General features: G+C 34.0%; 1 protein-coding gene across 1 annotated transcript in view; it reads left to right on the plus strand.

Annotated features, from left to right (window-relative positions):
* Positions 1-4,893, plus strand: part of Nbeal1 (neurobeachin-like 1) — a 209,214-nt gene extending 204,321 nt beyond the window's left edge. Inside the window, exons 51-52 of the mRNA XM_013015843.1 lie at positions 1,258-1,401; positions 3,634-4,893. Of these exons, the coding sequence (XP_012871297.1) occupies positions 1,258-1,401; positions 3,634-3,735 (246 nt within the window). The 3' untranslated portion in view covers positions 3,736-4,893. The remainder of the gene's footprint in view (positions 1-1,257; positions 1,402-3,633) is intronic.
* Positions 4,894-12,422: the final 7,529 nt, after the last annotated feature.

Genomic DNA, 12,422 nt, shown 5'->3' on the forward strand with positions numbered 1-12,422 from the left:
ACTAATTATCTTTGAGAAATAAAACTGAAATTATGTATTTTTAGTTAAAAGGGCAGGTTTTTAAAATATTTATTTATTTATTTATTTATTTATTTGAGTGGTTGGTCATGGGAATTGAACTCTGAGCCTGGGTGCTGTCCCTCAGCTCTTTAGCTCAAGGTGAGCGCTCTGCCACTTGAGCCACAGCACCACTTCTGCTTTTCTGGTGGTTTACTGGAGATAAGAGTCTCACAAACTTTCCTGCCCAGGCTGGCTTTGAACTGCGATCCTCAGATCTCAGCCTCCTGAGTAAGCCATCAGCACCTGGCTAATATATATTTTTTATTGTAAAGATCCTGTACAGAGGGGTTACAGTTACATAAGTAAGGTAATGAGTACATTTCCTATCAAGCATTGTTACCCCTCCTTTGTCTTTCCCCTGCCATCCCTTTCCTCCTAGGACAGAAGTTTTAAAGACAATGGATTACTAGGGATCAGAATAGTCAAGAATCTTGATAAGACGGTGGGAATAGAAATAGAGATAGAGAGCTGTCTTTCAGAAGTGAAAATAGGCCAGGTATAAGAAATAATACCACAAGCCATGGTGACTTGGAAGGCTGAGGCAGAAGGATTATCATAGGAGGACTACATAGAGTGTTCCAAAGTGGGCTGTGCTACATACCAAAACCCTACCTAAAAAATACAAACACAAAGAAAAGACAGAGAAGAAAGAAGAAGGGGAGAAGAGAAGGAAGGAAAAGAGGGAGGGAATAAGAAGAGGGAAGGAGAGAGGGAGTATTATGGGTGCTGTGATAATACAAGCTAGAACAAAATGCCCACTGAGAATCTGATGGTCAGAGAATGAGGGCTGGTGCAACCATTTTATTTCCACCTGTTTTAGGGAGAACTATAAAAACAAGAATCTGATTACTATCTGCATGGAATCACAGCTGGTTTTTTTTTTTTTACTTCCTTTGTCTGATGTTTTCCCTAATCTCACAGAAGACTTTTGTCAGGAGAAAAGATATTTCCTCAGATAGATGATGAATCAGAGAGTTTGCAATAATAAAATAGATTAGAAAATTGAAGAGAAAAAGTACAATTATCAGAAGGAAAATAATTTTTATATATTAGGATGGTGGTTTATTAATATTTGAACCTGAATTCCACATCTGTAAAACTGGAATGCAGTACAAGATGATCACAAAGTTAACTTTCAGATAAAGAATTCTGTGAGTCCATTATGTATGTATGTAATTATGTCTGTGTTTTTATTTCTCTTCTAGCTTGACTCTGAGTGTCACTCCATTAGCCATGAGATTGCCTATCCACTGTGTTTGTGTGACCAAAGAATACAGCCATATTCTTGTAGGTTTAGAAGATGGAAAATTGATTGTAGTGGGTGTTGGCAAGCCAGCTGAGGTAAAACCTAGTATTCTAGATGTCATTTCCAGTACTATTGGGGATTCCCTTAGTTCTCCATTTCATTTATCTCAGAGGTCTCCATTATGGATGAACAAGTTAAAAAGCAAATTTAACTTTTCAACAGGCAGTAAATGAAAACAGAGGATAAAGTTGTTTTTATTAGGATATAATTGAAGGCATACATTTGGAAGTTTTTGTATACCACTTGGTATGAATGAGAAAATACTTGTATTCCCTATCTACATTGAAGATCAATAAATAGAATTTTTGTATATAAAAGCCTTTATAAATAGAATATTTGTATAAAAAGTCTTTATAAAATAAGAAATATAGGTTCAAACAATAAAAGTACTTAACTTGTTTTATCAACTATGTAGCATTACTATATGTATTTCTATAAAAAAACATTTTTATTTAGAACTATAGATACCTCCATATCAAAGAACCACTTCTTAGTGAGTTTACTATAACTGTAAATTTATTTATGATTGATTCATCAATTACTGAATATCCAGATGTCATAAATCTAATTCTTGTTCCTGAGAAACTTACTGACTAAATTTCAAGAAACTTAGTGGTTCTCTCGAGATTTATTACACAGACTTAAATTAATCATTATAAATTTTTTGGAATTACATTGGCTTTTTCTGAGAAATCTCACTTTGGCATCTGTTCTTGAAGAGCAGAAATTACTATCACATTGTGAGTGGTTATAGAACAGAAAGACTCTGAATATTTTTTGTTTTATAAAAATTTAAAATTTTTATTACATAAGATTTTTAAGTTGTTTTACTTTTATTATTGTTGTTAAACAGTACTGGTGATTGAACCCAGAGCCTTGAGCCTGATAGGCAAGTGCTTTACCACTTGAGCCACACACCCCAGCCCTTTGCTTTTAGTTTGTTTGTTTTCAGATAGAGTTGTAAAATAATTATGCTCAGTCTATCTCTGAAACAAGATCCTCCTGTTTCTGCCTCCTGAATAGCTGGGACCATAGGCTTGTTTTGTGATAGTATCTGGCTAACTTTTGCCCAGGTACCTTGATCCACAATCCTCTTGTCTCCACTTTCTGGAATTACAGGTAGATATACACTATTACACCTAGACTTTTATATCATTTTTTTCAGGATATTTTTTAATTAAAATGACTGCAACATTTAGTTTCAGATGTGACCCTCCTAAGTTATGTGAGGAACTCTGTATTTCAGTATTTCAATTATATTTAAAATATTTTAGCCAGTCACTGGTGGCTCATAACATTAATCCTAGCTACTCAGGAGGCTGAGTTCTGAGGATTGCAGTTCAAAGTCAGCCCAAGCAGGAAGTCCACAAGACTTTTATCTCCAATTAACCACACACACACTCAGGTAGGTAGGTAGATAGCTAGATAGCTAGGTAGGTAGGTAGATATAGATAGATAGATAGATAGATAGATAGATAGATAGATAGATAGATAGATACCAGGTTTCTACTTAATACTGATAATATATTTTCTTTTCTTTTCTTTTTTTTTTGTCAGTCCTGGAAATTGAACTCAGGGCCTGGGCATTGAGCTTCTTTTGCTCAAGCTAGTACTCTACCACTTGAATCACAGCACCACTTCAGGCTTATTCTGTTCATGTGGTACTGAGGAGTCAAACCCAGGGCTTCATGCATGCTAGGCAAGCATTCTACCACTAAGCCACATCCCCAGCCCCCTCTTAATACATTTTCTGAATCATGCTCAATTGAGTGCCATTCCAATCATGCTCACAATTTGAGTTCCATTGGATTGAACTTGTAATCCTAGCTAGTGAAAAAGCTAAGGCACAGCTCCTAGACCCTGAATTCAAGCCCCAGTACCAGAACACATAAAAAAGATCTTATATTACTTTCTTTTCATTAGTGAGTATTTTATTCCTCCTTATTATTAGGTGTAACATGATTAGTACTACAGAACCAGATAAGAAAGTCTTTAAAACTAAGTATTGTTTGAGAAGCTTATTTTAATGATATGCATTTTTGTTAGTCAGCTAGCTTTGACATCACTGGAGTACTTCATTTTTAAATTTACAAATTGACATTAGATCTTCCTCAACTAAAAGATAAAAATCAAGACTTTATTAATCAAGAATCTTCAAAACATTAATGATTATGTTAAATTTATTCTGCATTCTATAAAATCAGTATCTTATAGATTGATCTTACATACCCTTTCATTTCTTAACATCTTTTCTCTGTGTTAAACAGATGCGTTCGGGTCAGCTTTCTCGAAAATTGTGGGGATCTAGTAAGCGACTCAGCCAGATTTCAGCTGGAGAAACAGAATATAATACTCAAGATTCCAAGTGATTACTTTTCTATCCTCCCACGATGAATAACTGAATCTTGATTTACTGCTTTGTAATCCTAACCACATCTCTCCACTGTCCAAAGGCCTTAAGTCTTTTATCCCTAAAAAAGTAATTTAGAGATTACTATAATTTGGTACATTAGGTTGTTTTATTACCAACATTCAAAATTTGTGGTTAACATGGAATTGAGGCTTATTAACTAACTCTTGGTCTATATACTAAATTAGATTTGAGAAAATATTTGATTTAGCTCAGTGACTCATTACTAAAGATCATTAAATACATTTTTTAAACTTCCAAAATTAAGAAATCATGTTCAATTCATTAATTTTGAATAGAAAAATGAAAGGTATCTTTATTAAAAGTGTAGATAATAGGACCGTTGAGAAATGTGGCTTTTCATTCCTTCTTTAATCATTTTCCTATTTACTACTACATAAGTAATATCAGTTCACTTAAGAACCTTCTGATAGAAGTAAATAAATTTTAAGGTACTGCTGCGCACTCAGATTTTCAAAAGTTCCAATTTATGTACTAAGATTATAATCACAGTATTGAAACTGGCAGTTGGTTCATCCCACTACTATTTAACATACTAGTAATGAAAATTTATTGAGTTGTATTATTCTTTTTAAATAATAAAAATTGGGTAGGAGAAAGGTAAACTAGAGATGTATTTCACAGATACAATTCCTTAATAGTATATTTAAGCAAGAATGCTGACTGTGACTTTGAAGATTTGTCTTTTAAAAGTAGCATATGTTGTACAATTTACATTGAAATTTTCAAATTATCTTGACTTTTTTTCTAATAAGTATATACTATGTTTTGCTCTGATAATTAGAAGAATTAGTAATAATATTCAGATGTACTACTTTCATATGTTGAATGCATTTTCAGGAAAGAATGATTTCAGAGTTTCCTTAGTCTGTGAACAATGATAACAAAAGACTTCTCAAGTTTTTGTTTGTATTTGGTTTTTTTGTGCATGTGAGTGTGCTGGTACTGGGGCTTGATCTCAAGGCCTAATGCTCTTGCTTGGATTTTTACTCAAGACTGGCACTCTACTTGATCCACTTGATCTACTTGATCCATTTCTGGCCTTTTGCTGGCTAATTGGTGATAAGAGTCTAAAAGACTTTTCTGCCCATACTGGCTTCAGACCACAATTCTTAGACTCTTCTTCCTGAGTAGTTAGGATTACAAAACACTAGCTCTTAAAATAACAATATTCTATTTTATTCTACAAAGCATGGATTTCCTTATACCCAATTGTCTTCTCAATTAAATCTTGGAGAAGATATATTCTCTTTACATTCCTTTCTCTAGTGGACTTCACAAAATTAGTCAAAAATTTTCAAGAAATAAAGTATTCTATGTAGGGAAACTTTTTAATAGTTTGATTTGTTTTGAGTCAGGAGTAGTAATCATTTTATTTATAATAAATTAAAATCCTCTTATTTAGGAAAAAATAGCTATGCATTAGTCATATTACACTGAAATCAACTGGTACAAAAATAAAACATGTAAATGTGAAGGTTTTTTCTGGATACCTTTGGAATTCCTAACTTTTATATTCTGTTAAAATAAGCAAATATAACTATTAGCTGAGTAATAATTTGCTCATTTCAACATTATAAGTCCACTGAATTAAAATCACTATATACATTTTCACTGATTGTGGTGTATTTAGATGTTATCTATAGAAATGATTTCTTTGTTGTACAGTGGCAGAAATTAAAGTGTCTTTAAAGTGGAATAACAGCCAGACATTTTAGTTGAAGAATGTCAGATTTCAGCTTGGGAGTCTTTTTTTCTTCCAGAACTGTACATCTGGGGATAGTTGAAATAAAAATCTGAGCATCTTTATGATGGGGGAAAATTTATACTAAGACAATGATTTTACTTTGGGAAGATAAGATAAAGTAGTAAGATATAATAACTATGAGCACTGAAGAGAATAAAATAACTTTATAAAATGTTTGATGACCCTCCTCAATCAGTATTTTGTAGCCATTTAGATAAAATTGGAGGAGAAAAGGGGGAAAATATATGGTGACATGAAAATCAGGAAATTTTAAAAATGAAAGGTGGCCTGTTTGTAAAGTATTTCACCCTGAGAACTCATGTTAGCTATGAAGGAAGTTTCAATTTATTCCTTTTAATAACAATATATCCTTTTGTAAATGAAAATTCCAAGTATTCATTTTGTCTTAAGCAAGGAACATAAGTAGGGTTTACTTTATTCTCTATATTTAGGACATATCAAAATTGTTCTTCAAAAATCAATTATGATTAGCTGAGTGCTGGTGGTTCATGCCTGCAATCCTAGCAACTCAGGAGGCTGAGATCTGAAGATTACAGTTCAAAGCCAGCCAAGAAAAGCCCATGAGACACTTATCTCCAATAAACTACTCAGAAAAAGCTGGAAGTGGAGCTGTGGTTCAAATGGTAGAGCACTAGCCTTGAGCACAAAAAGGCTCAGGGACAGCATCCATGCCCTGAGTTCACACCCCAAGACCAACTAATAATAATAATGATAATACTAATAATGAATGTTTTCTGCTCTGAAAGGAATCAGTGTGTCTTCAGAATTAAAATTTAAAGACTAAATCTTAACTTATAACTTTTACATTTTAATTGAATAAGAATACACAAGAATATGACCTTGGATATAATTTTTTTATTTAATGAAGATAGAGACATAGCATTTGCCTTTCAGTGTATTTTAGATGGTTTTTACTAAAGAAATCACTAGAGAAAGCTTTCAAAAGAAATTTAAAAGGTTATCTCCTTTTATATATTTATAACATAAGTAGCATTTGTCTATACTACCAATCCCTTTTGAGACAAGTTGCTGGAATGTAGTTAGATATAAATATACTATGAAATGTTCGTTATATGTGTGTATGTGTGTGTTGGTCTCATCAAACAAATCTACCTTCCATGAATACATTTTTAAACTTGTCTTTGGAATACAGTTTTTGAGTAGGATATGAAGAAAGAAATATATTACTCTCTAAATCTAATCTGTTTTTCTTCTATTTGCCAGTCTAAATTTGTCCTAAGTGTTCCTCACAGAATTAGAAACTATTTTTCCCTTAAAGTGAGCAATCTTAAACATTTTACCACTCTTAACAAATATCCATTCTCAATATTATTTTTACCATTCATGTTTATCATATTTGCTCAGCATTTGATTTTTTTTCAACTATCTCTGCCTAGGTCTTTTTTTCTGTAGTTTCCTGCACTTATTAGTTGTAGTATTTTTCATCATGGCATTAGTCAACAATATAGTGTCAGTAGTGTTCATTTCATTAATATTTACAATGTGAGCCATACCCTTGCTTCTTTAAATTAAATGTATTTTGGAAGCAGTGGCTTTTATTTTTTCAGTGTTAGGTATTGAATCCTGGGCCTTAAAGCTCTCTAATGAGCTGAATCCGAAACACAGACATTGGTTCTTAATTTGACACTGCAGATTAGTCAATGAAATTTAATAAATTGCTAATGTCTGGACACCAGTTTGTATTTTCTAAATCTTTGAATTGATGTTAGTATTAAAATTATGGTTTGGATTATGACATGTTTTCAAATATTTTCCACTATATAATAATGGCTATTCATTTTTATAAATCAGGCCCATGATTTACAAATTATTTACAAGCTTACTTAATCATTATCCTGAGAGATATTTTAATTTAAAAATAGCTTGTTATGTCAAGCAGTTTTTGATGTTGCTTTGCATGTGCAGAACAATCACATTTCATTATTGAAAACTGAATTGACATGAACACTTCAGACCTTCCATATTTGGAAGTTATAATTAATATTTTCCTCCACATATCTGTCAATATTTAAATAACTGAATTTTTTAAACACTTGAATTAGGTAACATTTTAATGAAAGAATTAAAAATAAGTAACAAGTGCTATACTGTTTTAAAATGCCTTGGCATTTGTAGTCAGTAGAATTCTCCTAATACATAGTATTACATAAATACAGTTCTCCATATATATTTCTCTTAAAGCATTGAATATATTCTTTCAGTACTTATGTTCCAGATGTTGGAGAGAACAGGGCAGTAACATGTAAAGGATTTAGGCATGAGCCCAGTGTTAGAGTGCATGTTTTAGGCCCTAGGTTTGATTGCCAGAACCACAAAACAAAAGTATGTTTCATATATTAGAAACAAATTCTTCTTGCTAAAAACATAGTAGAACATAGTAGTTATGTGATTTTTTTAGTGGAATAAATTTGGGTAAAAGCAATATTATCAGGTTCTTTTCTAATAAATTGTAGTGAGTCATTAGTTTATTATCTCAGTGACACTTGTCACATGAGAGTGGTTTCTAAATACTTTGTATGATTTGGGCCTAGGAAGCTAGTAGTTTAGTGACAAGTGAAAGGACACAAATTCAGTGACATTTCACTTCATCTTAATGCTTATAACTTTATGAATTGAAAATTGAGATGGGAAAGTCACAAATTCAACATGCTTTTTTCCCATGATAGTTTTTCACATTTTCTTGGAAACATATTTTGAAAATAATACCATAGTAATAATAACATAATTTCATTATTTGAAAAATTACTTACCTGAACACAGTGGTACATGCCCGTAGTTCCCACTACTGAGGAAACTAAAACAGCAATATCACTTGAGACCCCAGAGGTTTGAGATAAACCTACACCTATAACAAAACCTTGTCTTAAAAAACAAAAAAATTCATATTTCAAAGTTGACTGTAAGTGATGAGGAGTGTGTGTTTCCACTTACATGATAGCTTTCTTTTTATTCAAATTTATTTCTAACTTTTTGAAAATACACATTCACTGATTTTAACTCTACTGCAAGTATAGAATTGTATACCTAAGAAAAGTTAGGATTTAAGTTTGATTGAAAATTTTTACTGATTAAAATATAAACTATTTAAAAAAGAAATCATATTTCAATTTGACCTTTTAGATTTTGATGTGGGTAATATAACTTAAGATGTATTAGAAGTTCTTTGGTAGTAAGTGTACTACTAACTGTCTAGTCAACTTTAACATGCTAGTTTTGATGTTCTTTTGGTAGCATTTCCCAAACTAAGCAATGTGTTTTATCATTTAGTATGCTCAGGCTACAAATTCATAAATGCTTCTCTTGTATTTTAAAGGAAAAGTCCCTTGTCTGTAATAAACATACTTTGCCCATCAGAATGTGATGGTCCTGAAAGAAACATCCATAGTCAGATTTAATTGAAAATAACTGCAGTCTCTTAATCCTTATATAGGGACTACAAAAAATAACTATCTTTGGAAAACTGCTTTTCTTGGGTTAAGTTTGAGTAAGCCTTTGTTTCTATATGCTTTCCAAACTTGTCATTTTAAAGTAGATTTTATTGTAAAAAGTCTTACATTTTAGACCTTTTTCTTCTTTTCTATTCAGGTTTTACTGCTATCAAAGACTAATTCACAAACTATCACCAAACATTTTTTGTGGTTATTGTTTATTTAGGTTATCTTTACCTAAGAAAATCATGTGATTGTCTTAATCTGTTCAGAAACTCCTAACAGATTTAAGGCTTTTCTTCCAACAATTTTATTTTATAGAGTTGGAGCAAAAAACTTCACAAAAAAGTAATTAGAAATAGCTGGCCTGCCATTTTCTGTCACTTAAATTGCAAAAAAAAAGAATCCATCAGACATAAAAATAAGATATGTATTTGATCTCTTTTGCCAGTTTTTCTTAGACCTTGATTAAGTGAAAGCATTTCAGTGTTCGTAGAGAGCAATGAAGTATTAAATGCATGTGTGTGCACATAGTTCAGAGGGGTTATATGAAACTTCAGAATAATTTGTTTTTAAAAAGTGCTTGGAAAGTGTGCTGCTACTTATTTAAGGATTTTGAAAGGTTCTGTAATTATCTTAAAGTGTATCTTCTCATTTACTGGAATTGACCATAAAAAAGAATATTAATCCTTATTTATATCTAATTATTGACTGTGCAAACTGTGACTCATTAGATATTTGAATGCCAAAAAAAATGGGCAGGGGTTAAAGTTGAGTAGGTTATAGACTTATCGAAGAGGTGTAAATAAGTTTGTGGTATTCTTATAACAAAGTTATTATTTGGTGCAATTCTTTCCTCATCCTTCTGAACTTAAATATGTAAGATGTATGTTTTATTTTGCTATATTAAGTGATGTTTTTGACAAATTCAATGTGTGTATATGAGTTAATGTTTAATCTTTTCTGTATAGTATGCCTGAAGATAATTGAAATTTTTGCACTTTTTAAATTCCTTGGAAATTTGTATTCTAATAATTTTTAAGAATGTGCACTTACTCTGTACATAATAAATTAGCTTTGTATATGACAATGGGTTTGAATCATGTAATTATTTTCTTCAGTTGATACGTAATTCTTTTTGCAGAGTCAATAGAACTTACCATTGGCTTGGGTAGTCCAGTGTGCACAAGATAAGTGGTATTCATCTGGTTTTTGTTTTACATGACCATTAGTCTTCCCTTTCAAAGCCATTTCAAAAACTGTTACTATATTTTCCCTTAGAAAATGATCATATGTACTAAGTCTACATTTGTAGATAACCGAAAATACACTGGATTGGGTTTTGAATGTTTCTTTCCTTTCATACTGAATATTTTTATGTGTGTGTGTGATTGTGTCAGTCCTGGGGCTTGAACTCAGGGCCTTGGCGCTGCCCCTTAGCTTTTTTGGTTGTTAATTAGAAGAGTCTCACTGACTTTCCTGGCCAGGCTGTCTTCAAACTGCAATTCTCAGACTCTTGAGTAGCTTAGTAAGGCAGAACCTCATGGTGGGGAGCAGGGGCTGGAACAAAGGGGCTTACCACTTGGCCAGGAAGCAGAGAGACAGCCAAGGAAAGAAGCTGGGGGCAAGATGTACTCTTCAAAGGCCCACCCCAGTAACATACTTCCTTCAATCAGTCCTCACTTTTCGGTTTCCAGAATATCCTTAGTGCACTCAACTCTCAATCCATGACTGTTTAGACTGTAGATCTCCTGGAGGATTGGCACCTAACATTATTGCTATATAATTACTTACAAACTTTCAAAAGTCTTTGTTAGTCAAGTGTGTTCCCTGCATAGCTGTAATTCTAGCTAGTTGGGAGGGAGGGATATGAACAGCTCAGTTGAAGGTTACCAGCAAAGATGGGGAAAAGAAAGGAAAGGAAGGAAGGAAGGAGGGAGACAGAGAAAGAGGAAGGAAGGAAGGGAGAAAGACAGGAAAGAAGGAGAAAGGAAGGAAAGAAGGAAGTGTGAGACAGAGGAAGAAAGAAAAAGAAAAGAAACTTTGAAGTCTGAAAGACTGGGGTATTGCTTAAGTTGTAGAATGCTTGTCTAGTCTGAGGTCCTAAATTAAATTCCCAGTACCACCACTTCTCCCTCCAAAAAATCTTGATGGAACATTTTGGTGGGAAGATCCTTAAAATTCTAAACATGACACTTAAAACGAACTTCTTAAAAACACAGGAAAATTTGAAATACTTATATGCAGAGTTAAAAGTATACTTTTTGCTAGGTGTGGTGGTGCATGCCTCTAATACCAGCTACTTGGAAGCACGGGCAGGAGAATCTTGAGTTCACCTTTAGGCCTGGGCAATGGCAACATACCAGACTCTTTCAAAAGGGTAAAACAAATCAAGAACCCACAAGCAAACACGTGTGTCTCCTCTAGATGAAATACTGGATACCAATGTTTCATTATATTTGTTATAGAGGCCAAAATCTTCGGCATTTTCAAGCACGTTTCAGGCTAATATGTAATTATATAGTACTCATTAACATAAAAGCTCTAAAACTGCAATCTGGAATGTTATGCCTTGACAAACTGCTGCCTGTGATACTTCATCCTAAAGCTATAAAAAGCCACAGATACTTCTAGGATTCTTTAAATAAGTGGTCCTTGGTCCACATGATGGGTCGTGCTCTACATTATGGCTGTCAAGAGACAGGTGAAATCGAAGGGTTTGGAGTATTTTCATGCACAGAACGACTGAAAATGCACACCTTTTTGCCAGGAGCAGCGTTAAGTGCTTTTCATAAAATAATCCTATAGGCAACTCTGAGATTATTTTCACTGCTTCCCACAAAAAAAAAAAGTGGAAGTTTAGGAATCAAGCTAACGGCGCCAGGAATCCTCCCTACTGAAAACAATAAGCTACCTCTGCCAGTCATAAGGCATCAAAGAATCGCATTTCCCGGCATGCTTCTGGGAAAGGCGCTCAAATCCTCACCCCAGTTAGATTACACCGGTATCCCTCAGATAGCTTTGTGTAGCTCTCTCCCCCTAGAATTCAGTGCCTGCCTCCGTAGATCTAGAGTGGGAACAGAACAATATGCATTCCTAGCTACTGTCCAGCAAGACGACCTAGGCACTTTGCAAACTGTTGGTTTCATCCTAATCCACTGGAAAAACCGCTGGTTCAGACGAACATTGCAGACTCCCAACGCCTCGGAACAACTCGGAAATCGCGCCCACTGAGCTCCTGGAGGTGTGGTCAGCGCGGTCAGAGCCCTGCCGCGCCCTCCAGACGCCACGCCTCCACCGACATTGCCACGCCCCCGACGCCTGTTGATGGGCTTCGCCCCGCCCTCCTACGCCAGCCTTGTCACGCCCCCCAGCGTCCGCTGGCCCCGCCACGCCCCCCGGCGCCGC

The sequence above is a fragment of the Dipodomys ordii genome, unplaced genomic scaffold, assembly GCF_000151885.1.
Source record: "Dipodomys ordii isolate 6190 unplaced genomic scaffold, Dord_2.0 Scaffold1, whole genome shotgun sequence".
NCBI classification, from domain to species: domain Eukaryota; kingdom Metazoa; phylum Chordata; class Mammalia; order Rodentia; family Heteromyidae; genus Dipodomys; species Dipodomys ordii.